Here is a 27,591-nt window from a genome sequence, read left to right on the forward strand (position 1 = left end):
TCAGTTTTGCTTCATCCAAGACCAACTGCTCCATCAGCACAAGATATTTGAAGTGTTCAGTGAGTTCTGTGTGGGGGTTCAGCAGATTCTCTAGGACTATTTTCAGATCTGTGAACTCTTACCATACAGTCCCCAGACAGACAGCAATCATTGAATCAATGTTAAAAAATAGTTGATTTGTCATTGTTAATTGCATTGAATCAATATCACTTTTGCACCTGCAATTAATGTTGATTTTTTTATTTATTTCGACAAATTATCATTATTGTGATCAGTATTTGCTTTCTTTAAGGCAACTCTGACCACTTCCAATGCTTACAGTAGAGTTTTAATAAGAACACTCTACACAGATGTAGAGATGTTTTGAAAAGCTGAAGTTGGAACAGTTATCTTTTTAGGATTAAAGTTAAGCTTCTTTAAATAATATTGGGGTTTGATCCAATCATGACTCATTTGAATTCTGGTTCACAAATATAAAAATACAGAAATTATAAAAAATGTAAGAAAACGTTGTTGACACAGTCAGACATCAAAACTCATCATGCAATCCTCAACAATGGTGACAATCATCAAAGTAATTCAGATAAACAGATCAACTGCAATGCATGCTGGGAGTCATGAATGAGTTTTGTACTATGATGTTACCCAGCATGCATTGCAGCATGAAGCTTTCTTTCTGTTTATTGTCACCATTGTTGAGATTCATACACTGATTCTTCATGTCTAGTTGTTTCAGAACTGTAACAGTTTTGTGAAAATGATTTATTCTGGAAATTGTCCATAACACTGCTTAAATCTCTTTAAACTGTGTCATAACTCCACATTCACAGATCAAAATCACAACACACTCAAATGTCATTTAAAGAACTTCACAGTGATGAAATAACAATCATTTTCTGATTCCACCGGATCTTAGTTTTCTTTGCCACAACATATGTGTTAGACAGTAAAGAAAACTTCACATTAAACTCAAGAGTCAAGAGCCCAACTAAAGCAAACACTGATCACAATAATGGTGATAAAACATTTTTTCAAAAGTGATATTGATTCAATGCAATTAACATTGACATATCAACTATTTTTTAACATTGATTAAATGGCTGCTTGCTGTCTGGGTCTTGGCCTTAGCACCCATTTGGGGGCTCTGACGGGGTCTGAGCACTTGCACCAACCAAAAGGTTTTTACCCAGATGTAGACAGCTCTTTAACAAAACTCATTTATTGAAACAGAACGAAAACAAACCTGAACAAAAAATCCCCCAAGAGGGAAAAACAAGACCAGAACATAACAGGATAAATACAAAACAAAACTTTAAACTAAAGCACTTACAGGGCAGACAAGCCGTGGCGGGGGCATAACAGAACGGTCCAGCACAAGACAGATGACACACAGGCTTTTAATAGGGAAGAAACTAAGGGGAGGAAACGAGGGCAACAGGTGAAAGGAGTAAAGTATTGATGGGCTGATGAATAAGGGCGGGGCTAAGGCGGAGGACGGGAGAGCACTTGGCTTCCAAAACAAAACACAAGAAATGGGGCTGTCATGATCCTGTCGGCCAGAACAAGAGAAATAACTAGAAGAAATAGACCTTCGCTGCTTAGATCCTGTGTTTTGACCAACACTCTAGACACTGAACCTCACCTTAAACAGTCCCCTTTTCAGTCAACTGTTGTACACAAGCAAATACATTTAACTTATGAGGTTTTCAATGTGTTCCTTCCTCAGAAATGGATCAAACTCTATATTTCAGACTTCTTGTCATTGGTGAGTTTGTGTTTCTGGTTTTGTGTTTGTTTCATAATGTCATAAGAATTGACTCAGTTCTTATAAAATATCAAACTCTCTCTTTCATAGCTCTCTGCTCATTATCTGAATGCATTCAGAACCATTATTACTATATAAACATGAATATGAACTGGACTGAAGCTCAGAGATACTGCAGAGAGAAGTACACAGATCTGGCCACAGTCAACGACATGAACCACATGAACGAGCTGAAGAAAATTGTGAATAACAATCTGGCACACCTCTGGATTGGACTGCGGAATACAGGTGTTTATATATGGAAGTGGTCTCTGGGTGATCCTGTGAACTATCTGAACTGGCTCAGTGAACCAACAAACAGCTTGTATAATTGTGCCGTTATGAGGAATGGAACATGGCGTCAGCAGGACTGTAATGTAAAGTCGGGATTCATCTGCTACAATGGTGAGTGACAGCAAACCTCCACTTAACAAAACTTGTGTGCATATGTAAACTTAACAAAACCATGAAACTTTAATTTTTCAACAGACAGCAGTAAAGCATACATCATTGAACCTTCCAGTAAAACATGGAGAGAAGCTCAGAGTTTCTGCAGACAGAATCATACTGATCTGATCAATGTGAGGAACCAGACTGACAATCATCTGATCCAGAACATCATTAATGATACTCAGAGATCTGTCTGGATTGGTCTGTTCAGAGACTCGTTCGAGTGGTCAGATAACAGTGACTCCGCCTTCAGATACTGGGACTCTGGTGAACCTAGTTTTCGTTATGGCACTGTTTCTGAAGACTGTGCAGAGTTCAGAATGGATAAGCAGGGAACATGGAATGATTCGCCATGCAGAAACCTTCAGACCTTTCTGTGTCATGAAGGTGAGCAGATCCTCACAAAACCTCATTAAACACTTAAAAATCTTCATTTTACAATATCATCAAAGGGCTCCTATCAGATGTCATGTTGTCCATTGGCCTCCACTTTTGCTAAATATCTTCTTTCGCCTACATTGTGATGACACTCAAGTATACCTTCCCCTCCTGTGTTACAATGAAAACCTTTTACAGCCATTGTTAGGATTCTTACATGAAGTTAAAGTCGGCATGGAATTAAAAATGATCATTCTATTTGTTTAATGAATTAATGAGGCATTTATATAGCGCTTTAATGTGTATTGCTGTACACCCAAAGTACTTTACAATCACACGAGGGGGTTCTCTCCTCATCCACCACCAGTGTGCAGCATCCACCTGGATGATGCGACGGCAGCCACAGTACAACGGCGCTAGTGCACTCACCACACACCAGATATAGGTGGAGAGGAGAGAGATAGAGCCAATTCAGAGGGTGGGGATCATTAGGAGGCCATGATTGACAAGGGCCAGTGGAGGGGATCTGGCCAGGACACCGGGCCCCTCGAGTACACCCCTACTCTTTAACGAGAAGTGCCATGGGATCTTTAATGACCGCAGGGAGTCTGGACCTAGGTTTAACATCTCATCCGAAGGACAGTGCTATTTTCAGTGTAGTGTCCCCATCACTCTACTGGGGCATTAGGACCCACACAGACCACAGGGTGAGCACCCCCTGATGGGCTCTCTAACACCTCTTCTAGCAGCAACCTAACTTTCCCAGGAGGTCTCCCATCCAGGTACTGACAAGGGTCAGCCCTGCTTAACTTCAGTGGGCAACCAGTCTTGGGCTATTGGGTGATATGGCTGCTGGCACTGTTTTACTCAGCGGTGAACTATTTATTAGAAATTATTTATCCGTGCACATCATTATTTAAAAAAATATATATTTGCACTTGTAGTCTTTAATCAAAAATGTTAACCTCCTCCACCTCTCGAAATGACCTCTCTTCACTTCTGCTCAGGAGGAATGGCACTCCTGAACCAATCAGTTTTCGGTGGATGAAATCAAGTCCAGCCCTACATTTTTTTCTCATTTCAGAAGTTGTTTCACTCGGGTATATACGTCACGACACAGAAAAACAGACAATCGCTACTTCCGTTTCAGGCCGACTTTAAATTGTGGTTGACAATACTGCCCTACAAAGGCAAAAGACCTTAACTCACTAGAGTGTGAAACTGAGAAAAATGACTTTAAAGTTTTTTATTTGTCCAGCCAAATTAATTATAGGTAGGTCACTGGAAATCTGGCAATTAGATGTGATGTTTTGAGTACCTATAGAGTAGTGTTGTATACTTCGTATCTTCGAAGAGTATTTAGTTTGATCACATTTATAAAAGATAGATACAGCTGTACGATTATTTCCGAAAGCATACGGCACGTGCGGGGGGGAGGGGTAGCCTGAACTAAAGCACGTGCGCACCCATTGAAACTGCTGTCTTGTGTTTTGTTTCACTCACCGCATGCAGTTCATGTCCGCCATCTTTTAGCGCTGGGACGGTTCCATATATCAGTTTCAAACCATCTCCAAATCCAGCGTTATATCCAGCGTTTATATAACATTCATCACCCAAATGCAGTGAACAAACAAACACCTGAACTTCACGAACATATGCTCTCTCTCTCTCTCTCCTGCACACAAGTGAAATTGACGTCTGCGCATGCTCCTTCTCTCCTTGCTGATGCGTGAGCGTGCTTTTCCGGGAGAGTTGTCCAATAAGGGACTAAGAAAAATTGTTACCAAACAGTTTTATATGTTCGAAAAAAGCTTTCCGAAACCTGCACGATTGCTGGGGGAGTGTGTCGAACACAGAAATACTACGTCATACGCCCAACTCGTTTTTTGACAAGTTGTCCATGTTAAGCATGAGAAGACGTTTAACATTGTAAAGAAGTCAGAATGCATGACACATCGTTGCACCACCCTTTTAAGCAAAATAAAAGACCTAAAAACCTACCTTTATAACATTGCATTTATTCATTTAGCAGACGCCTTGATCCATAGCAACTTCGAGAGAGCATTTTTCTTCCAAACAGCCAACAATATTTGTAATTTACCAAGCCATGGATGTTGTTATTTTTCAAAGTAGCCAAGAATAAACACAATTTGTAATGTTCCAACAGAAACCACAAGGCAGATTGTGAGACTGGAGGTGAAATCTGGGTTGAATGTAAAAGATCCAGCAGTGATGGAGACCACCTTACAGTGGGTGAGCATTTACGTATTTGTGTTGAAACTGAAACACAAACAGTCCTCAGTGTAGTGCATGACGCAAGGAAGGCGACACATTCTACAATCTGTTGTGACATTTAAGCATTTTCTTCTGCTCAAAGTCCTGAAGATTTGACCTCAAACCCTCCCTGATGTCTGATGTCTGTCTTTTCACCGGCAAGACATTTATTTTATTTTTCGCTCATCTGCAATACGACTCTAAGACTTCTGCTGTCCGTTGTCATAGAAAGGGCAGTTTTGCATCCATTCTTAATCTTAAACTTCTTATAGACGTAGTCTAGATGTCTAAGACGTTCATCAGATGTTTTTACACAGCAGATGTTTTCCAGATCTTTATCAGATGTCTTACAGACATTCCTGTCCATCGAAAGTCACATGGAGTTGCTCATCAAGGTTCACAGGGTTACTTGATCAAGCTCCTTACAAACTTTATTAAATAAACGTCAAATAGAGTCTATTAAGTATGCGTGCTAAATGTTATTTAAGATGTGTTTAGTGAACGTCACATGGAACCATACATGTCAATCCATCTTGAATTGGACTAAAAGGAAGGAATGATATGGGTGGTAAAATGCGTCAGTTGTTTTGTTAATGCAGATAGTAAAGTTAAAGGGACAGTTCACCCCAAAATGAAAATTCTGTCATGAATGACTCACTCTCTAGTCGTTCCAAACCTGTATAAATGTATTTGTTTGGTTGAACACAGAGAGAGATATTTGGAAGATATTTTGGAGCGTGAATGTCCGTGGGCAGTATGAAAGCATTCGATTGTTTTAATTCCGTTGTCGAACATTCTCTTTACTTTATCGCATGCGGTGTGGAAAGGCTTTAAGAGTGAGTGTGTAATGAAGGAATGTGTTCTTCAGATAAAGCAGAAACTGAAGAATCGTGGAATGGTGAAGGACACGACAGTGACATGGAAAGTGCAGTCTGATGGAGATGTTTTCACACCAAAACATGAACATGAAGAGAAGCAGAAAGACTGTTCAGACGTCTGATTGATCGCATGACCAACTTTATATAATTAAGTAATTTGTTTAATTATTGTTTTAATGAGGTTTTAGCTGAGAAAGACATATTAAGATCATTTAGAGAAATTACTAAATGTGGCTTTAGATGAGCGACACATTCTCACTCTCGACTCGTCACAACGCTCGGTCAGCGCCCCTCGGAGTCTCTTTTTAATGCGCAGGGACCCCTTTGGGTTTGAAACGATTGATTTGTACGAGGAACAGATGCAAAAGCATTCAAAAGTGATGCCAAGAGGCGCTGACCGAGCATCAATATGTGACGAGTCGGGAGTGAGAACGGGTTGAGATGAAATGTGGCGTTTAAGATGATGATGCTGAGACAAGAAACTTAGGCCTTATATATTGCCATTTAGGATATAATACTATATTTTTTTATATTCTAGATCTTATTTTTAGCCTATTGCCTATAAAAGCAGACAAACTAAAACACTAAATAGACAAAATTGTGTTTATACGAAGAGAATACTTTGTTTTATTTACATATGATACATGTAACAATGTGAGCGGAAGTAGGGTGTTCTTATATTCTGTATGTTTTATTGGGTGTGTTAACTGTAGTAAATCGTTGAACCTTTAAATCTCGACATTTCAAACGTGATGCTTTTAAAATAAAATACATTGAAGTCTGTTTCAATACAATTGAAAGTAGAAATTGAGACTTGTGAAGGGTGAACTGAAATGAAATATTCTAATCATGTAAATTATATAAATAAATTATGTAAATTAGGAACTTACATTTAAATAATTTGATTGTTTGAACAATAAAACATTTGTGTTGAAACTAACTGTGCAGATATTTAAGTAAAACATGTTAAACAGATTATTGAGTGATGTTCGTCTGTGTCTCAGCAGCGTTAGGATTCTTGACTGTTGTCCTGACATCGGTGCTTCGGTCTTCATCATCGATATAAATACAAGACTGTATATTGTTTGTTTAAGAATTTCAGAGAGAAAAAAACAGTTCACATTGAGAGGAATAATGTGCCTAATATCGTGGTTCTTTAGAGTTCAAACTGCAAAACTACAAATCTGATGTTACTTTTCTAAATTAATTAGAAAAGCAAAATGCAGACTTAAGAAAAAAACTTGAATGACAAAAAAATGAAACCTTGACTTTAATAAAAAACATTTGTCAACAGGTTCCACAACATATAATTATGAAAGTTGAAAACAAACATTTCAAGGTTATCTAACTTAATGGGGTTGTTTTAGGAAGAAATCATATGTTTGACTCAAGCCAACTATTATCACTAATTTTTTCTCAACAAGAGACGTTTGAGTTTAACTTACTAAAGTCAGTTATGTTATATGGACTAACAAAATTTGCTTTGAATAGACAAATATGTAATATGCAACTTCTAAGTAAACTAATTAAGCTTGAATTGGATGTTTTGTTGTAAAATCATCAATCAAAACAAAATGCCTTCACTTACTTTAATTTTTACTAGTTACGTTAAATTAACTCTAGTTTGTCAACAGGTTCCACACAAATTACTTCAGTAAACTCAACTCAACATTTGTTAGTTCCTTTATTCACCAACACAAGGACACAAATTCTGTTTTACAAAACAGAAAAACACAGTTAAACATACCAATGAGTGACAGCATTTAAAGAGGGTTATCTTTACCTTAAACAAAAAAAAGCTGGCACACATCCTCTTTGCAGATCTTAAGTGCAGGTTGAATGTCAAGAGGAGGTGTTAATGGTATAGCAGAGATAGGGTCAGGGTGGGTGTGGAGGGTGAGACCCTGCATTTCAAAACGACAATAGAAGTCGTTCAGGTCGTCAGCCAGTCGTTGATTACCCACAGACTGAGGGGATGATGGCTTGTAGTTGGTAATGTCTTCCAGGCCTTTCCACACTGATGCAGGGTCGTTGGCTGAAAACTGGTTCTTCAGCTTTTCAGAGTAGCTTCTCTTAGCTGCTCTTATCTCCTTTGTCAGTGTGTTTTTGGCCTGATTATACAAGACTTTGTCCCCACTTCTGTAAGCATCTTCTTTGGCCTGACGAAGCTGTCTCAGTTTCATTGTAAACCATGGTTTGTCATTGTTGTATGTTAAGCGAGTCCTGGTGGGAATACACATGTCCTCACAGAAGCTGATGTAGGATGTCACTGTGTCAGTTAACTCATCCAGATCAGTGGCTGCAGCTTCAAAGACACTCCAATCCGTGCAGTCGAAACAGGCTTGTAAGGCCTGCTCTGTTTCGCTGCTCCATCTCTTTGCTGTTCTTGCTACAGGCTTGGCAGATTTAAGCTTCTGTCTGTAGGTCGGAAGAAGATGAACCAGGCAATGATCAGAGAGACCCAGAGCTGCTCTGGGAACAGAGTGGTATGCATCCCGTATTGTGGTGTAACAGTGATCCAGAATGTTGCTGTCTCTGGTGGGGCATGTGATATGCTGCCTGTATTTTGGCAGCTCACGGGAGAGGTTTGCTCTGTTAAAGTCCCCAATAATAATAATAAGAGAATCCGGGTGTTGCTGCTCCGTGTCAGTGATGTAATCCGCCAGCTGTTGCAGCGCCGCGCTCGCACAAGCATGTGGAGGAATGTAAACATTCACGAGAATAAATGAGGAAAACTCGCGTGGCGAATAAAAAGGTTTGCAGTTGATAGAGAACGCTTCTAAGTACGAAAAGCACATCTTCTTCAGTGTTGTTATATCTCTGCACCAACCTTCGTTTATATAAAAACATAATCCACCACCACACGTCTTCCCTGTTGACTCGGCAATGCGATCCGCTCTGAACAGCTGAAAACCCGGCAGATGTAACGCGCTGTCCGGTATGGTGTCATTGAGCCATGTTTCTGTGAAACACAGCGCAGCGGAGTTGGAAAAATCTTTGTTTGTCCTGGTGAGTAAGAGTATTTCGTCCGTTTTGTTGGTAAGGGAGCGGACATTCGCCAGGTGTATACTCGGCAGCGGGGTCCTAAATCTGCGTCGTCGGAGTCTGACGAGCGCACCCGCTTGCGTCTTTTAGAGCGTTTGTATAGAGCTGCCGCTCCTCCGAGTAAAATGTCCAGTAAGACGTCTGAATTTTCAAAATTAGGGAAAAGATTGATAGAAGGGCATTGCTTAATGTTAAGCAATTCGTCCCTGGTAAAAGTGATTAAAGACGAGTAGCTTAAAACAGGAAAAACAAACAAAAAAGACATAAGTACTAGAGCACTCCAAACCGAGGCAGTCATGCGCGGGGCCATCTTGAAGAATCATTCAATACATGTTTTGAGGGAAAAGCAAGCATAAAACGCTGACAATTAAATAAAACAAGTTGATTCAGCTTATACTTTGTGATAAATTCATACAGGAGATCGAGAAAAGTAATATAGAATATAAAAAATAGATAAAACCAATATAAGTAATAAATAATATATATACCAATTTGAGAAACGTAAGAAACAATAATCCAGTGCTATAGGTTTGTTAACACTACACAAACATTTGAACAATAAAACAACTAACAGAATATGTATAACCAAATCAAAAGGTTGAATAACTATATATAGATTTTTAATAAAATTAAAATGAAACCGGACGTACTTCTGGACCGTGCATGTCTGTACAAAATAGTAAAAATCAATAACAATACAAATAAGAAAAATAAATACAACACAAACATATCTGTGCTCTCAGTAAGAATTTCAACATCTCTAGAACACGCGCACGCACCATTAAGTTCCCGATGTCCAGACCTCGGTAGTTTTGTAGTGACATTTTTTTTGTTTTTAGTACTGCCAATTTAGTAGAAAACGCCTAGATAACTGATCTCAGGTCTGATCTACCTCAGCGCTCTTAAGTGTCAATCTGATTGAGTTGGCCAATCAAATGAAGAAAGGCGAAGATTACTGTCCAATCAAATGAAAGAGCGCGTGAGTTGCTATTGACAGATGTCATGCTCGAGTTCAGTTGAAAAAGCGCGATGTAAGTAGCTCTGTTTAACTGTTTAATGTTATATCATAGAAATGTTAGCGGCCATTCACATGTCGCGTCTAAAAATGCGCGCTAAATGCCGACTGCGTCGCTTTCTCCCTCTTTTCAGAGCGCCCGGAGTTCTTTGCACTCTCGTTTTGAGCGTGCTTGACGCGCGTCAACATTTAAACAACAAACCTGAGTAAACAACCGATTGTAATATCGGTCTGGTAATATAACAAAAACATTACCAGACCTTCACTAGTTCATCGTTTAATGTTTCATCAATGTTTACACATATAAATCACGTGAAATTCATGAGCGGCTTTTCTCCAGAGATCAATGCTCGTCGTGTTTTAATCTAACAGTGAAACAATAAACTCTTTACTGTCGTGTAGTTTAGTCTTTGAATAAAGCTCTGGATCTCTGCTCTGTGTTCACGCTGTTTTTAATCCGTCAAATTAATTTAAAACTCTGATTTTTACTCGAAATGTCACAGGAGAAAACACAAGAGTTTGCTGCTCACAGAGGCGCGCAGGCACGGACAGGTCGGGTTGAGTCTATATGGTTCTCATGTAGTGTTTAAGTGCGCAGCGCCGCTCAGTCCTCGCGCATTACTGATCAACTGTAGTGTGTGACAGCGCACATCTCACTAGAGAAATGGCAGAAACCGCTCCAGCAGCCCCGCCGGCGAAAGCGCCCAAGAAGAAGTCTGCAGCCAAACCCAAGAGAGCGGGTCCAGGCGTGAGTGAACTCATCGTTAAAGTCGTGTCGGCGTCCAAGGAGAGAAGCGGTGTGTCTCTGGCCGCCCTGAAGAAAGCTCTCGCCGCCGGCGGATACGATGTGGAGAAGAACAACTCCCGCGTCAAGCTCGCCATCAAGAGTCTCGTGACTAAAGGCACACTGGTCCAGACTAAAGGCACCGGCGCTTCCGGTTCATTCAAGCTGAACAAGAAACAAACCGAGACCAAGAAACCAGCAAAGACAGCGGCACCTAAAGCGAAGAAGCCTGCAGTGAAGAAGACCGCAGTGAAGAAGCCCGCAGCTGCCAAGAAGCCCAAGACTGCAGCAGCAAAGAAGACCGTCGCTAAAAAGTCTCCGAAAAAGGCGAAAAACCAGTCCGCCGCAAAACCAGCAGCTAAGAAAGCAGAAGAGCCCCAAGAAGGCGAAGAAGCCCGCATCACCGAAGAAAACCGCCAAGACCCGAAGAAAAACCAAGGCTGCCAAACCCAAAATGTAAAGCCTAGACAGCTAAACCTAAAGGGCCGCTCCAAAAAGAAGTAAATGCATCACTGAAGTGTTGATTTTAACCAAAGGCTCTTTAAGAGCCACCCAGCCTCATAAAGAGCGACTTCACAATGTTTGTGTCAACTGATTCTGCTTATGACTTGATCATTAGAGTCGGTTGTGGTGTCGAGCAGGTAAGATGAAAGTCACGCATTCATATAATTTTTGTTGTTTTCAAGTAGAATGAAAAAAGCAGTTTGATTGTGTGTAATTGTTTACACATACCGGACTTAAAGATTAATTATAGTAACAGCCCTAGCGCTGTGTTTTCATTTAGGAGCCATTTCTTTAAGTTTCCTCCCTATTTCAAAACGGTTGCGCGCCACACAGCATCTGTGAGGCGGGGAGAGAAGAGTTGGTTTGCGTTAATTGCTGCATCAAGTTCGAAAGCGATTAGAAAACTGAAATACTTGCAACAGTAAAAGGCTGGCAGTAGTGGTGGGCGATACTGCAAAATTTGGTATCGATCCGATACCAAATACATATTAGGGTCAGTATTGCCGATACCAATACCAATACGATACTTTTTACTTAAAAAAAATACTTTTGTGTAGGGGAGAGCAGTATGTCATTGTTTCTCAGGTGAATGAATGATCAATTCTTTAGACAATATTTTTTATTAATGTATTGAAGTCACAACGCTTCTCTTCCTCTCGGCCATCCTGATCTCTCATTCAATGTGCTATCAGCTTCGCTCACTCAGTTCGCTGCTCCTCGGCGCGTTGTGTCAGTGAGTCACGTGACGACACAACAACGAATCGCAGCAGGAGGGGAGGAGTAGCAAAGTGGGCCAGGATGTGAAAGCAGCGTTTGCTCAGGATTGTAGAGGTAGAAGACACGAGCAAAGTATAATGAACGTAGAGAGTGAGATATTTAAATTAAAATATCGATTCAATTACAATGTATCGATCTGATACCAATACCAGTGTTGGCATCGATACTATCGATATTTAGATCGATCCGCCCACCTCTAGAGCGAGACAGTTTCATCTTTCGTTCTCAGAGATCAAGCAGACGATCTCAGCAGAAGAAAATGAGCGGCAGAGGCAAAACCGGCGGTAAGGCGAGAGCTAAGGCCAAGACTCGCTCCTCTAGAGCGGGACTTCAGTTCCCCGTGGGCCGCGTCCACAGGCTCCTCCGTAAAGGCAACTATGCGCAGCGAGTGGGTGCCGGCGCCCCAGTGTATCTGGCCGCTGTGCTCGAGTACCTGACCGCCGAGATCCTCGAGTTGGCCGGAAACGCCGCTCGGGACAACAAGAAGACTCGCATCATCCCCCGTCACCTGCAGCTGGCGGTACGCAACGACGAGGAGCTGAACAAGCTTCTGGGCAGAGTGACCATCGCTCAGGGCGGCGTGCTGCCCAACATCCAGGCCGTGCTGCTGCCCAAGAAGACCGAGAAGCCCGCCAAGTCTAAGTAAACTGACGGGACTTCGTCTTCTGTAAACCCAAAGGCTCTTTTAAGAGCCACCCACATTATCAATGAGAGAGCGACGTGTCTGGTTTAAAATTATAGATGATATAAAAAACGCACATGTTGTCTCCGCCGAAATAAAATATATAGAATTATTAAATAGAATGACCATAATTTTTTATAGCTCTGTGTAAAGATAGAAGTAAGTTAAAGTATATATTATACTTGTATAGTAACCAATCGGAAAAGTTTCGTCACATGAAATTGCACGAGTTAGAAAAAATGTGTGTGATGTTGCTATGTGAATTTCGTGCATGAATTGGAGACTGAAACAGGAAAGGCGATGTCCCGCCAGTTTCATTTGAACGCATATCGCGCGGCCATTGGCTCTGTTACGAGCAACGTCACACATCAGCCAATCACATAAATCCGTACCCTTGACGTGCTGCGCGTGCTGGCCTTTAAAAACAGGCGCACCGAACCAGCCGGCACATTCTTTACGGAACGCAGAAGACACCGCAGCGATGGCAAGAACCAAGCAGACCGCTCGCAAGTCCACCGGTGGCAAAGCCCCGAGGAAGCAACTCGCCACCAAAGCCGCCCGTAAGAGCGCTCCCGCCACCGGCGGCGTGAAGAAGCCCCATCGTTACAGGCCCGGCACCGTGGCGCTGAGAGAGATCCGCCGCTACCAGAAGTCCACCGAGCTGCTCATCCGCAAACTGCCTTTCCAGCGCCTGGTGAGAGAGATCGCTCAGGACTTCAAGACAGACCTGCGCTTCCAGAGCTCCGCCGTCATGGCCCTGCAGGAGTCCAGCGAGGCTTATCTGGTCGGTCTGTTCGAGGAAACGAACCTGTGCGCCATCCACGCCAAGAGGGTCACCATCATGCCCAAAGACATTCAGCTGGCGCGTCGCATCCGCGGAGAACGCGCTTAAGTCCCGAGTTAATAACAACCCAACGGCTCTTTTAAGAGCCACCACATTCGCTGAACGATGTAATTTCCTGCCTTTCCCCGTATAAACCAGAGTAATTCATAACGGGACGATAATTCAAAGCTTAGGTATGAGCGTGGCTGTGTTGTAGTTCATAGTAAGCCATATTTGGCTTTACTCTGAAGATGATCGAACACAAGTGGGCTAACGTGTCTCACGGTGCGTGAATGTTTTCTACGGTATAATGTCGCAGTGACGGCGTCTAGTTTATAGTTTAACACATTTTTGTTGGAAAATCTTAAAAGTCACGCTTTTTTGTACATTAGATTATGTACCGATTTGCAGAAGGCTTCGGAGGGCAGACCTGCGACGAAAATCAAATACGTGACGTGCCACTTGCGCCGCCCTCGCGCGCCTGTGTTTCTAGTAGGTCCTGTAGGCACATGCAAAAATCCTCCGCTCTCTTCTCTTCAGCATAACGTACATATCTCGTGCATCATGTCTGGTAGAGGCAAAGGTGGGAAAGGACTCGGGAAAGGAGGCGCCAAGCGTCACCGCAAAGTTTTGCGCGATAACATCCAGGGCATTACCAAGCCCGCCATCCGTCGTCTCGCTCGCCGCGGTGGAGTGAAGCGTATTTCCGGTCTCATCTACGAGGAGACTCGCGGTGTGTTGAAGGTGTTTCTGGAGAACGTGATCCGTGACGCCGTCACCTACACCGAGCACGCGAAGAGAAAGACCGTCACCGCCATGGACGTCGTGTACGCGCTGAAGCGACAGGGACGCACTCTGTACGGATTCGGAGGTTAAACGCGTTTATTCCGAAGTAAAACATTTAAACCCAACGGTTCTTCTAAGAGCCACCCACTTTCTCACTCGAGGAGTTGAATTTCAGAAGTTATATCATATTGAACGAAATGCTCATTATCCCGGTGGTGTTTCGGAGAACTCGTACTTAAATTTATTCGATTTAGCTTGTTGTGCTGCACACTTCTGGGGCTCGAAAAAACCCCTAACTTGTTTTATTAACGTAAGCACGTGCAATAGATTGTGAATAACGCATAAAATTGATGTATTGCTTTCTGTACGAAATCTTTGAGGGACTGTGATGACACGATTACGCACTTATTTCCTAGTGTAGAGTTAATAAAGAAATAAACGTTTTTTTATCAAATTCGAAAAAGAGCGGGGAGTGAAAACAAGGGAAATGATCGCTTGTGGGAGGGTCACCTTCAAACACCAGGCTGTGGGCGGGAAACGCTTTCATTGGCTCTCTTTCCGACCCGTCAAACTATGAGCGGACCAATAGACACAATTTTATGGGTTTGGCCGACGAAGACACGCAATCAGAGCACGCGCCCGTGTCGCACACATTTGCATGCTGGAGTGAATAAATACCCCTGCGCGGTGGCTTGCTGGTACTTTTCTTCTTGACTTCAACTAAGCATCATCATGCCTGAACCAGCCAAGCCCGCGCCCAAGAAGGGCTCTAAGAAGGCCGTCACCAAGACCGCCGTTAAGGGAGGAAAGAAGCGCAGAAAGTCCAGGAAGGAGAGTTACGCCATCTACGTGTACAAAGTCCTCAAGCAGGTCCACCCCGACACCGGCATCTCTTCCAAGGCGATGGGCATCATGAACTCTTTCGTCAACGACATCTTCGAGCGCATCGCCGGCGAGTCGTCTCGTCTCGCGCACTACAACAAGCGCTCCACCATCACGTCGAGAGAGATCCAGACCGCCGTGCGTCTGCTGCTGCCCGGTGAGCTCGCCAAACACGCCGTGTCCGAGGGCACCAAAGCCGTCACCAAGTACACCAGCTCCAAGTAAAGCGACGCTTTCATCCGCCGCACCCAAAGGCTCTTTTAAGAGCCACCCATGACGTCACTCCAAAGAGTTTCTGATATTGGGTTTGTAGAACTCGTGTTAAATCTTTGCACGTCTCGTTGATGATCATTGATATTATTTTGATCAGATTAAGTGAATATTCTGTTGTGTGGTGAAGTGTAAGTGAGGAACACGAGTTTCTCTCGTCCTGCATGTTTAAATCCACACTTGTATTGACGATGTTTCTGTGTAGAGTGTCAACCAAACTCATGGTCTTAATCGAGACATATACTGTAGGCCCAGTTAGTAGTTTCCTTTCAATTCATTTTATAACTTCAAACTAAAAGTAGGTTTGTTCTAAGAGAGAAACTTATTTGCCATATTTTTTTTTTTCAAATGAAATGTGTTTTTTCACATTTTTCATTCAAAGGCTGTTTGAAAACTAGCAAACTTCGAGTTGTGACATGGCCTGATGAATATATGATTTTCCTTACAACAAAACAATTTGATTGTACATATTTTTCTTTAAAGACACAGTTCATCAAGAGAGAAAATTAGATCATCTAAAAGCTATTTTGTTAATGTCGAAAAACCAAACATTGCATTGTTTAAATAAAGCAAAACGTTGTGTATTTAATAAAGCATAAAATGATTCGACTTGAACATTCAAACCACTGCGATCAAGCGGACCACAAACTGTTTCTGAGTTTCAGGTGTTTATTTGGGATATATTTGTCACCTCACATGATAAGTATAATTGTGTCATGAATATTATATTTTTATCTAATCTGGGAACCTATTAAAAACATTCTCTAATATATTTCTGTCATTCAATTATTTAGTTATGTTTGTAGTTTGTTTTTCCAAATTATGAAGTAAATCAAACACCCTTTTTAGTGTTTTTAGACCCTTTTTAAATCCTCTGAGGGTTTAGGCTGCACTAGTTAGATCAACCGGAACCAGGAATGATAATTATTAATGATAATCTTAAACTATAATTGACCTTATTAGTAAGTTTATTTATTTTATTTAGCCTTGTTGTGCAAGTTCTCTGGAGCTTGTGCAGAGGCAGCAGCTTTTGCCAGAGGGGAACTGGAATCCCCTGGTTGGGCCTGGGTTCTCCTGAGGTTCGGGGGGGAAGCTGCTGGAGCAGCAAAAATGAGGATTTCGATTTAACTTATTATTCAATTCATAAAGACTTAAATACAGTACGAAGCGTTATCACAAATTGTTAAATATATTACCTTTTGTTGAATAAATGCTTTGAAATGGGAATATTATACGTCAAATATCAGTTGTGGCCGATGGCCGAGTCTCCAAGATAGCACGTCTGTCAGCACGTTTGCCCATCATCCTGTGATCTGTGATTATGTTAAACTTTAATCATTGCTTTAACAAATTAATTGATTGAACATGGAGAAGGGGCCAAGTGATGTCTGGTGGTCAAAGTTCAAGGCCGGCAGATTCCCTGGACAGAGCCAGAGTCCATGGTGCAACACCGGAGGCCATTGAAGGATTCTTCAAGTTGTCTGAGGCCCTCTATATGAGACATGGAATGAATGGAGGACAAGCCACATCTCATCTACATGTGTGATGAGACTGGCTTTGGCGACAAGCCTCGGTCAAAAGAGAAGGTCCTGTGCCCCTATTGAGTATTTGATGCTGGAGATTGTGTGTATAATTATGTTTCACTTTTACGCAGTAGAAAGTGTCATCATTCACATGTTTGTGTCGAACTAGATTAGCCTATCCCTTCTGTCATCGATGAGCTACTTCGAAGATGTGAGGACAAGAACATACACCTGCGAGAGATGCTTTAGAAATCTACAAAAGAAATATAACTTCAGCGCAGTTGTTATACGGTTAATATGCACGATCACGCTTCTTTTCAACTGTATTAATGAAATCAATCAACATCCATGAAATTATCCAACAATGTTTTACATATGTATTTGCAATAACAACACAACTTAAAATGTTCATATTCAACACCCTCTATCATTTCTTATCAAAACAGAGTTTTAGATTGTCACCTGTGGCTCGATGTGCCATCTCTTGGCTGTTCCATCTTTTTGTGAGCATTGAGGATCAAATGTATAGGCACTGTACAGGGGATTTTTGTGACGAGTCGATTAGAGAGTAGCAAAAAATACATCAGGTTTATTTTCCATCTTCTGGCAAATTTTCACAGCATTCTGATCCATTCCTTGCGGTTCTTTGTTGTTGTAGAACCTTTCTTTACACTCATCAAACACCGTCACCACTTTGGCCTGAGCGTTAAAAGCTCTCAGCGCAGTACAGGTGAGCAGGAAACATAGAAACATGTTCCAGTTGAAATGTTTCATACGACCGTGATGACAGACTGTGGCACGTCTGCTTAAATACGCAGTTAATAAATAACGCAGCCAACTCTTGACAGTTTGTTTTGCATATCCGTGGTCAGGGTGTTTTGCATATTTATTCAATTACACATATGTCTTTGTTACGTGGGACAGTCGTATTACTCTTTTGCATACCATTTTACATACAAGTCAACGAAGCAAAGCGTGTAGGACGAGTCATTTCAGTAATTTAGTTGGGCTGGAGATCATGTGACAAGCCGGTCATGGGACAGCATCATATATATATATATACTGTGAATACACACAACATTATTTGATGTCTATTTTTGATCTCGCACCTGGCTAAGATGCTTTGGATGTGCGTACTTCTTATATTTCTTTGATGCCATCATTTTATGATTGAAAACCTACTGATATCACTGATATCAGCATGGCCGTACGCAGGATTTTAGACATACCCAGGTCCGAGTTTGTCCCAAACCAAACATTTTGACGTTCTTGATCTACATATGTGTGTTTTAAAACGTTTTGAGTGCAAATTACATAACAACAGCTTAAATCATGTCTGTCTTTTCATGCGTGTCAGTAATGAAAGTAAACACACGGTCAATTGATATTTTTATACAAATACTATCAGATTGACATGCAATCTGTCTTTCATAAAGAAGCATGACTTTTGAGTGAAGATTTTTTTGAGTGAACTATCCCTTTAATTGTTTGTTTATTCGACATACAGTAGACATCAAATTACAAAAGTTGCAGACACTTAGTTTTTTTTTTATAGGTCAACTTAAAATAATATAGAAACAGGATTAAAGGGATGTATTTGAATTATTAGCAAATAATATCGTTGTTTTAATAGTCTAAGCACAACCTATAAACACACCTGAGCCACAAAGCCACACAGTTTAGCATAAACTCATGTTTTTTTTTTGTTATTAAACACCTAAATGATATGTTTGCAGCGTTTTGTAGTTTGGATTAATCTTCAAACTGGAAACTCTCCTTATCGTTTACTCATCGCAAGTTTTCATTGTCCGCTGTAACAGAGCTGAAGTATGTTTGTTGAGGCAATGAGACACAAGATCCATTAGAATCAGCTGAAGGTGGTTGTTGTTGTTGTGAGGTTATATATATAGCTCATGAGAGTGATGTTGTATTAGTGTTTTAAGTTTCTGTGATACTTCTATGTGATTAAAGCAGTGGTGAGGTGTCAGACTTTTATTAATTTACAGGAAAATATTCCTTACATTTGTTTTGTTGCTGACTCAGTTAGACATGAGGAATCAGTGTATGAAGCTCAGCAATGGTGACAATCAACAAAATAAAACTTCATGCTGCAATGCATGCTGGGTAACATTTTAGAACAACACTCATTCATGACTCCCAGCATGCATTGCAGTTGATCTGTTTATCTGAATTAATTGGGGATTGTCACCATTGTTCAGATTTGTATGAAGAGTGTTGATGTCTGAGCGTGTCACTTGTGTTCATTTGGTCACAGTAACTTTTCACTTGTAAACCAGAACATTTAAATCAGTCATGAAAGATCAGATTCAAGATTATATTGTGTGAGTTCTCATCTTTATTTATTTCATCTCATCTTTAGATTCACAATAAAAGTATCCTGCATCACATTATAAAGCATATACATATTTAGTTTAATCCACCACATTTCATAAAACAATTTTTAATATGTTTTTTACCTTAAATACTTAAGAACATTAAAAATCTACTATCTTACTTTTACTCAAGTAAAATGATTGTTGAGTAAATTACTTGAGTAAAAGTAAGAAAGAACTTTGACTTTTAATGTACTTTTTTAAATGTAAAAATTGCCATGTAGTTTTCAAATGCAGTTGAGTAAAAAGTATGATGTATGCCATGCTTTATAATGCATGTAAGTAAAACATTTCCAAAGTAAAAACACCAGTAAACAAAAGTAAAGATACTTGATCCCTGAGAGTAAAATACTCAAGTACTGTACACCTCTGCTATTGGCAGACTGATTGAGAAGGCGCGTTCGCCAGAGATCGCTTTTATTTTGAAATCCTTGTGCACACGTTCACCGTAATGCGCAGTATATGCGCGCATAACAAAACAGCGTGAGAGCTAGTTTCGGTTTAACCGACTTGACCGCAGTGGAGTACTTGGGCAGATGGGAGAGAAAATAGTCTCAAAACACTTTCTACGTGTATAATCATGAATGCAGTCTTTCTACATGTAACTTATAATCATTGAACATGACGCAGAACCATATCGCGCTGTGAATCACGTGACGTTTAGAGTTCATCACACATCGCAACGCGGAGCAGGCCTACTTCTGGAGACAAGTTAAGAGGGGGAGGGCAATACTCGAGTTTAGCGGGCAGTTCATGGACTTGTAGGTATTTCATTTCTTTGTATTTTGCTCGTAAAGGTTTTCTTTAGTGGCCACAAGCCTGAAACAAGGGGGTGCGGTAAAGTTGTTGTCCTAGTGGATATTCGTTAGAGATTTGGTCTTTCCTTCAATATTAACTGATTTGTGTGGGGAGAATAGTGGCAAATCGCACTGTACCTTATTCCGATCATACAGGTAAACCATAATTTTAAGATTAATTGGGGCATAGTTGGAAAATGAGATCGTTTTATGCATCGAAGTAGAAAGTTGCAATCTCCAAACAGGCCAATGAATATCTCTAACTATAAACACGGTAGTCTATGGATAAAATAACGTATAAACTGTAAAGGTTTAATTTTCATGTATAATGAGTACATTGGTAAATTAATTAAGTTAGATTTTCATAATTTCATATGATTTATAACTCGGCTATAACTTTCTGTCATAAAATACATGTATTTAGCTTTGTGGTGGTTTTCCTTAAAGACGTCGCCTGCAGTGTGTTCACACGCCTGGCACACATCCAACACAACTTGAATTTTGAAAAAACTATTTTGTGAATTTTCGAAAGTGGAATATGTTGTGTAACTTTCTGGTCATGTGACCGGATGATGTCATGCCTGAGCTAGCTCAGCCGGTGTTGCGTAATATTCAGTTTCCGTGAAAAACTGTTGCAGTGGGCGGGGTTATTGTGATTATTCATAGTTCGTTCCGCGGTGGGCGTGGCCTTTTGAACTGGGCGCAAGCGACTGGGAAGGAGTGTCCTGTCTGCTCTTCCCTAGTTTGGTGAATTATTTCGTTAAGGTAATAAAGGCGAATGCTCATATGCCCCGTTTAGATGTACAACTGTTTATGTTATTCACATAATAGGCTAAAATGCTTATTGTTTTGCATGTGCTTTTATAAAAACGCTTTCTCGTGGACATGTGGCAATGTTTTTGCTGTGTAGCTTACGTGGATGGTACTAAACGATACTAAATCAAATCGAACACATTTCACTTTTTTTGGCGTTTATTTTCAAGCAAAACTGGGTCCTAGTTGTTGTGTTTTTTCTTTTCATAACTTGTATTTACTGCAATTAATCTCAGATGTGGTTCGATGAATGTTCAAAGAAAGGTTTTTTTAAATGTTCTCCGGTGTTGTTTTGTGTTGACTCGTGTCGGTTTTTTTGTCAAGAGCCTTACAACAATTCAAAAGAACAATGAGCAGGCGATAGGTGTTTATGGGTGTTTTCCTGTGAAGGGAGAACTAACGACAAAATTGACATTTTAAACATAAATATCCTAGTATCGTTTAGTACCATCCACGTAAGCTACACAGCAAAAACATTGCCACATGGCCACGAGAAAGCGTTTTTATAAAAGCACACGTTGGTATTTTTATATAACATATGCAATATGAAGTGTTAATGGTCGCTACTTTGTCATTAAAATGTTTGTTTATTGGACAAATCCACTATCTAATCCAATTAATTTGCGTTTAAAAAAGGAAACTCATCGTGAACGTCACTACGGCAAGCAGCAGGTGTCTGACTTGACTGCTCCTTTTTCAGCTCCTCCCTCGACTGCAAGCGGCTGCAATCTCGCCGATCGGTCTGCGCAGCGCGGCACGAGGTCGAACACACCTATTATCTTCACACACGCCCGAGACACATCTTGAATTTTGGCTATGGGATTTTGTGTGTTTTTGATCAATATTTGAACATTTTAAATCTACATAAATTCCTAGTCATGTGACTCAGTGCTGCCTCACCCCCTGGAATTTCTCCACAAACATTCCTCACACATGGTACATGCAGTTGTTTGTGTTTATTTGTTTTTTGTTGATTTTTGTAGAAATTTGTGAAATATTCAAATCTATTTAACCTTCTGGTCATGTGACACAGCATTGCCACACTGTAAAATGTTCACTTACATTTCTCACACATGGTACACGCAGTTGTTTGAAGTTATATGACGTTGTTGATTTTACAGAAACGTAAATTATTTTAATCTATTTAACTTCCTGGTCATGTGACCTGATGTTGCCACACCCACTGTAAAATGTTCAAAAACATTTCTCACACATGGTATATGTCTTTGTTGATTTTATAGACTTTTTGAACTTCCTGGTCGTGTGAACCAGCGAGTAAAATGGTATTGTATTGAAGTGTAACGATATTTTTTCTATTTTAAAATTAAAGGGCGAAGGCATGAAACATTTTCCCATTGTCCAGACGAGACCTGAACCTGCATTCTTGTGAACCCACAACCATGCCAACCATGCACACAGTATAAAGACGCGTGTCCGTGCATCACCATCAAATTATCTAAAAATGTGAATTAAAAAAGAAAAAAACATTATTGAACAAAAATGTATTACATTCATTTTCCTAAAGAAATATAAGTTAGATCTGTAAGGCTTCGGTCATTTTTGACCACGAAGGAGCCAAGTGTGACCCCTAAATGAAGAATCCCAGAGTATTAAAAAAATCCACGATTTACAGTCCTGATATATAATGAGTGACACACTGAGGTGGCCAGTAGGGCTACTGTCATTCAAAAGTGGAATGATTCGGTGCAACTTACTTAATGCCTATATTTTCTTTCATAAAACAAGACTAAATATCTTAAGTCATTTTTCTTGTTAAGTAAATGTATCTTGATTTAAGAAGTTTTAGCAAAATAACAGCTAAGTAAGAAATTCATATTTTGCACCAAAATATGGTAAAACAAATTTAGGTACATTCACATTTGAACATTTCTGACAAAAGTATATGAACAATATTACAAAACAGAACAAACATGTTCCCTTTACGCCATGTCACATGATTTCAAGGAACACAGACACTAAGGGGTGGTTCTCAGTTCGTATTTTGCTCACATGTTACCATGTCTATATAAGATGAGATCTACACTTTTACTTTCTATTTGCAATTTAGGAGTTTAACAGACTGTCACACAGAGGTGTACTCACAGGTTTGACTTTATTGCTTAATATTATCAGTTTTATCTGTTTGTTTTCAATTATTCTGTGTCTTTATATATTTGAATTAGTCAGAAAGTTGTCTAATTTTTACTGTAATGTGGTGCAGGTTGGTGTTTTTTTATTCAATATTTGAGTTTCCCAGTTTATTTTCCAAGTAAATGAATAGTTTGAACTGGCACATATTCTACTTGCTATCGGTGTTAAAAACAAATCCAGAATCCAGACCTGCTAGAAATGTTTGGTCCTGAGCACGTTCTCAGGACGTCCCTGCTGGTGTCGAATGGTCACGATGTGGAGTTTTTTAAAGGGTGTGGGGACATTATTTGGTGCACCTTCACAAAACATTCAGGACGTTCTCTGAACGGTAAGGCCAACCCCAGACAGCAAGCTCAAAGGTACAAACCATTGAATCAATGTTAAAAATGGTTGATATGTCAATGTGAACTAGTGCTATTAATGTTGAAACAATCTTGAATTTGAACAAACCACCATTACTGTGGTCAGTGTCTGCTTTAGGGCTCCTGACTCTGGATTTCCTCTTTCAATGCGTGCAATGTGTTTGTGCATTGTTGAAGGATAAAAATGAAACAGTTTGTGTTTGCTGTATTTGGTCTTTATGAGCAATAATAAAAATAAGGTGCTTTATGTAAAACTGTAGTTTGAAGAAAGATATTTGTATTAATCTTAAAGTACTGTGACAAAATAAACAAAAAAGCTACTGACACATTTAGCCATCAATAGTACAAGAGTCGAGGTCCCAAGTAAGGCAAACACTGATCACAATAATGGTGGTATGCTGAAATTTCAGCATTGTTCTACATTAATTTTACATTTACATTTAGTCATTTTTAGCAGACGCTTTTATCCAAAGTGAGTACAAAGTAGGGGAAAACAATAGAAGCAATTAGTGCAACAAAAGAACAGCAATGCACCGGTGCAGTAAAACTGGTCTCAGTCAGCCTATCACAGTATACCAAGCTAAGAATTACTCCTTTTTTTTGGGGGGGGGGGTGGTTGGAAAGTAGAAAAGAAGTCGAAGACTGTACTATTGGGTCAGATGTTGATGGAAGAGATGTGTTTTTAGAAGATAATTTCAGGTGCAAAAGTGATATTGATTTAACTCCATTTACATTGACCAATCAACCATTATGAACATTGATTCAGTGGTTTTCATCTGCTCTCTTGCTATCTAAGGTAACTAGAGATGAGTTGAATCAGGTGTTTTATATAGAGACACATCTAAAACATTCTGTCAGGGGGTTCCTGAGGATCAGGACTGAGAACCCCTGAGGTAAACCACTGACTTGATTTGACTTGAGACTTGACTTGCCCCCGCCTCAAGCCCAGTGTCTTTATTGAATTGTAAAGGCCATTTTCCCTGAGTTTCTATGTATTAAAGTTTGTGTTCCTCAATTATTTGTCTCTGTAAGCTTAATCTTGCAGAGAACCGTGACAAAAGTCCAACTGGTTTCTGTTCTTATTCTTTTTTTTAGAAGGTAAAACATGAAAGTCTTAGAAAAAATACCTAATTGAAGAGATTATAAAGAATAAAATGTATAAAAGCCTATTATGCTGTCTCACAGATTTTTATTTATTTAGTTGTAGGTCTCGCTTAAAAATGGAACAGATTTTAAGCTTCGTGTTACTGGGGAAAAAAGGAGCTGGGAAAAGTGCATCTGGAAACACAATACTGGGACGACAAGCTTTCATATCAAATAAAAGCTCTAAATCTGTCACACCAGATGTGGTGGAAGAATCTGGAATGGTTGATGGACAACAGGTCACTATTTATGACACACCAGGATTCTGTGACCCAGAGATGAGTGAAAATGATATTCAGCAGATGATAAATGAAAAGGTTTTCCAGAAATGTGAATCAGGTGTGTGTGTGTTTCTCCTGGTCATCGAAGCTGACAGTTTCACTGCAGATGAGAGAGAAACTGTGAAGAGGATTGAAAAGCTCTTGGGAGAAAATCGCTTAAATCAAACCTGGATTCTCATCACCGGAGGAGATAAACTGAATAAAGAAAACAAGACAATAAAAGAATTCCTTGATGAAAATAAGAGCTTGAAGGAACTCATTCAGAAGTACAGTCAGAGATACCATGTGTTTGACAATGAAAATCAAAGATCTAGTCACCAAGTTAGAATCCTGTTGACAAAGATCATTCAAAAATCATTGGGGTTAAAGGGTAGGTCTTCTTAGAATGAACAGATATTGTTTAAGTTTATGTATCATATGGTTAGTAAACATCTTACATTACCTTTCAAAAGGTTTTGTCCTATTCTCTTAGACTGGCCTACTAAAGCTGTTGAGCTTATTTTATGCAACAATCTTTCTTTACTGTCTTTGGTCAATCAGACTGATTCGAAGACACGGTCTTAAAATCACATCTACTGTATGTTTACAGAAACAGTGGTTTTCACAAAACCTTTTAAAACTTGCTGTCATTATGAAGATTTTTCATAATCATTAGCACCACACACAACTACAAAACGGTGATGATTTCAGTTATCACCAATCAACACCATTGGATTAGATTCTCATCCACACAACCACAGCACACAGTTACAGCCTACCAACATTTGGACATGTGAAAATCAAGGGTCAAGAGCCCAACTCAAGGAAACACTGATCACCATGATGGGAAATTGACATGAACGCAATACTTACATCTGTTTTTCTTGTATTCAGCATCAGATGGAGGGAGGCTCTTCAGACAGATCCCTAACAACAGAGCAAACACTGAGGATGAACAACGCACAGCTGATGGTGGTCTCTCACGTATAAGGATTGTGCTGCTGGGTAAAACTGGTGTTGGGAAGAGTGCAGCTGGAAACACAATACTACGACAGAAAGTTTTCGAATCTAAGCTGAAATATGTTTCGGTAACCGATACATGTTTAGAGAAAACCAACACTGTTTCAGGCAGATAAGTGTCTGTAGTTGATACTCCTGGATTTTTTGACACAAACGTGAAAGTCGACGCGTTAATGATAGAGATAGCGAGAACTATTTATCTGTCCAGTCCTGGACCTCACACTTTTCTGATAGTTTTAAGAGCAATTGACAGATTCACTGACCAGGAGAAGCAGATCTATGATCTCATTGAAATAATGTTTGGTGAGGAAGTTTCAAAACATGCCATTGTTCTCTTTACACGTGGAGATGAGATAAAGGGGGAATCTTTAGAGACTCTTATTAACGAGAACTGTGCTTTAAGAAAAATAGTTCAGGAGTGTGGCGGCAGATATCATGTCTTTGAGAATGCGGAAAAGGATAACACAAACCAGGTCAGTGATCTACTGCAGAAGATTGACACAATGATAGAGCAGAATGGAGGACACTACAGTAATGAGATGTTTGAAGATGCTCAGAGATTAAGACAGGAGGAACAAAAGAGGAAACAGAGAGAGGAAGAGGAGATTCAAGCAAAAACATTGGAATTAGAAGAAATGAAAGCGGAGATGAAGAGAGAGAAAGAGAAAAGAAAACAAAGAGAAGAGGTGGCTGAGAGAGCCAAACAAGAGAGGAAGGAACGAGAACAAGAGTTAAAAGCCATAGAAGAGGAGGTTCAGAGAATGATCAGAAAGTTACTAACACAACCTAACGATGCATTTACACAATTTTCTGGGAAGTATAAGCGGAGGTTTAGTTTAGCTGCTTTTGCACTTGATAAAGTCAGTCTGGGTATTGTTGTAGCATGCTGTTGTATTCTTGGTGGCCCTGTTGGTGTTGCTGTTGCTGGTGCTGTTGCTGGTGCTGCAGTGATAAAAAGTGTTTTAGGACTTTAATGTGCACAGAACAAATTCTTACTGCTCACAGATCCATGTACATATTTCCTTACTTGTTATAAGAAAGTGTTAAAAGTTGTTTCTGTACAGATTAATTCAGAACCTACTAATTGATTATAATATGAATTATAACAGAAATGTGATTTTGACAGATACACGATATTATAGGACGAAGAGATCCAGCTGTGATGATTAAGCTCATTTTATATACAGTACACAACATTTAAACAATATAATGAACCACATTGCAAATCAATGAGTATCTTGAGCATTTTTCATTGTATTTGCATTAATAGATAGTTTGATTAATGCAGTTTCATGTGTTATATTATGTTCCATATGTTTCCCAATTTAATATTCTGCTAATACACATTAAATAAACTTTTCTAAATGTTTTATGTCGTCAGGACTCAGATTCTTACGGCCGTGTATGTTCTAGGGCAGTGGTTCTTAACTCCAGTCCTCAGGCCGACAGAATAGTTTAGATGTCTCCCTATCGAACGCATGAAGAAGTGAATGAGATAATGAAGTGATGATTGAGTCATTAATGATGAACTGATCACAAACACAATCACTGAAGAACACATCAACAATGAGAAGTCACCCTGATTTAGTTGGGCTTTGTTATTCGAACCAACAGAAATTGTGCTTGTCAAAAAGTTTTTTTTTTGTTTAATTTAATTGTTTACAGTGTTACACATTAAAGCAACTTAAAGGTGTAGTGTTGTTACATTCTTACAATGATTTTATTGTGTATTAAGGACACTTTTCCTCATGTTCACATAACACAAGTAAATATAAGA

General features: G+C 39.9%; 5 protein-coding genes and 2 pseudogenes across 5 annotated transcripts; all 7 read left to right on the forward strand.

The window, feature by feature from the left end:
- The first annotated feature begins 1,728 nt into the window (after positions 1-1,728).
- On the forward strand, positions 1,729-2,604 carry LOC130547740 (L-selectin-like). Its single transcript, XM_057323986.1, has 4 exons — positions 1,729-1,765; positions 1,856-2,213; positions 2,301-2,385; positions 2,466-2,604. Exons 1-4 carry the CDS (start codon positions 1,729-1,731, stop codon positions 2,487-2,489), a joined length of 504 nt encoding a protein of 167 aa, XP_057179969.1. The 3' UTR covers positions 2,490-2,604.
- A 7,604-nt stretch (positions 2,605-10,208) lies between these two features.
- Positions 10,209-11,088, forward strand: LOC130547509 (histone H1-like; annotated as a pseudogene).
- Positions 11,089-12,136: 1,048 nt separating this feature from the next.
- On the forward strand, positions 12,137-12,617 carry LOC130547744 (histone H2A-like). The gene has a single exon (XM_057323991.1). The coding sequence runs from the start codon at positions 12,169-12,171 to the stop codon at positions 12,553-12,555; it is 387 nt and encodes a 128-aa protein (XP_057179974.1). The 5' UTR covers positions 12,137-12,168; the 3' UTR covers positions 12,556-12,617.
- A 445-nt stretch (positions 12,618-13,062) lies between these two features.
- LOC130547742 (histone H3-like) lies at positions 13,063-13,483 on the forward strand. Its single transcript, XM_057323989.1, has one exon. It carries the CDS (start codon positions 13,073-13,075, stop codon positions 13,481-13,483), a length of 411 nt encoding a protein of 136 aa, XP_057179972.1. The 5' UTR covers positions 13,063-13,072.
- A 489-nt stretch (positions 13,484-13,972) lies between these two features.
- LOC130547749 (histone H4) lies at positions 13,973-14,912 on the forward strand. Its single transcript, XM_057323995.1, has one exon. It carries the CDS (start codon positions 13,979-13,981, stop codon positions 14,288-14,290), a length of 312 nt encoding a protein of 103 aa, XP_057179978.1. The 5' UTR covers positions 13,973-13,978; the 3' UTR covers positions 14,291-14,912.
- An 8-nt stretch (positions 14,913-14,920) lies between these two features.
- Positions 14,921-16,103, forward strand: LOC130547747 (histone H2B-like). The gene has a single exon (XM_057323994.1). It carries the CDS (start codon positions 14,933-14,935, stop codon positions 15,305-15,307), a length of 375 nt encoding a protein of 124 aa, XP_057179977.1. The 5' UTR covers positions 14,921-14,932; the 3' UTR covers positions 15,308-16,103.
- A 5,226-nt stretch (positions 16,104-21,329) lies between these two features.
- Positions 21,330-27,190, forward strand: LOC130547718 (GTPase IMAP family member 8-like; annotated as a pseudogene).
- Positions 27,191-27,591: the final 401 nt, after the last annotated feature.

The sequence above is a fragment of the Triplophysa rosa genome, linkage group LG24, assembly GCF_024868665.1.
Source record: "Triplophysa rosa linkage group LG24, Trosa_1v2, whole genome shotgun sequence".
NCBI classification, from domain to species: Eukaryota; Metazoa; Chordata; class Actinopteri; order Cypriniformes; family Nemacheilidae; genus Triplophysa; species Triplophysa rosa.

Coding starts and splice junctions, on each gene's coding strand:
- LOC130547744 (XM_057323991.1), top strand. CDS start 12,169: ATGAGCGGCAGAGGCAAAACCGGCGGTAAGGCGAGAGCTAAGGCCAAG.
- LOC130547747 (XM_057323994.1), top strand. CDS start 14,933: ATGCCTGAACCAGCCAAGCCCGCGCCCAAGAAGGGCTCTAAGAAGGCC.
- LOC130547742 (XM_057323989.1), top strand. CDS start 13,073: ATGGCAAGAACCAAGCAGACCGCTCGCAAGTCCACCGGTGGCAAAGCC.
- LOC130547749 (XM_057323995.1), top strand. CDS start 13,979: ATGTCTGGTAGAGGCAAAGGTGGGAAAGGACTCGGGAAAGGAGGCGCC.
- LOC130547740 (XM_057323986.1), top strand. CDS start 1,729: ATGGATCAAACTCTATATTTCAGACTTCTTGTCATTG. Junction 1,766..1,855: donor TTTCAGACTTCTTGTCATTG/GTGAGTTTGTGT, acceptor TCTCTTTCATAG/CTCTCTGCTCATTATCTGAA. Junction 2,386..2,465: donor ATCATACTGATCTGATCAAT/GTGAGGAACCAG, acceptor TGGTCTGTTCAG/AGACTCGTTCGAGTGGTCAG.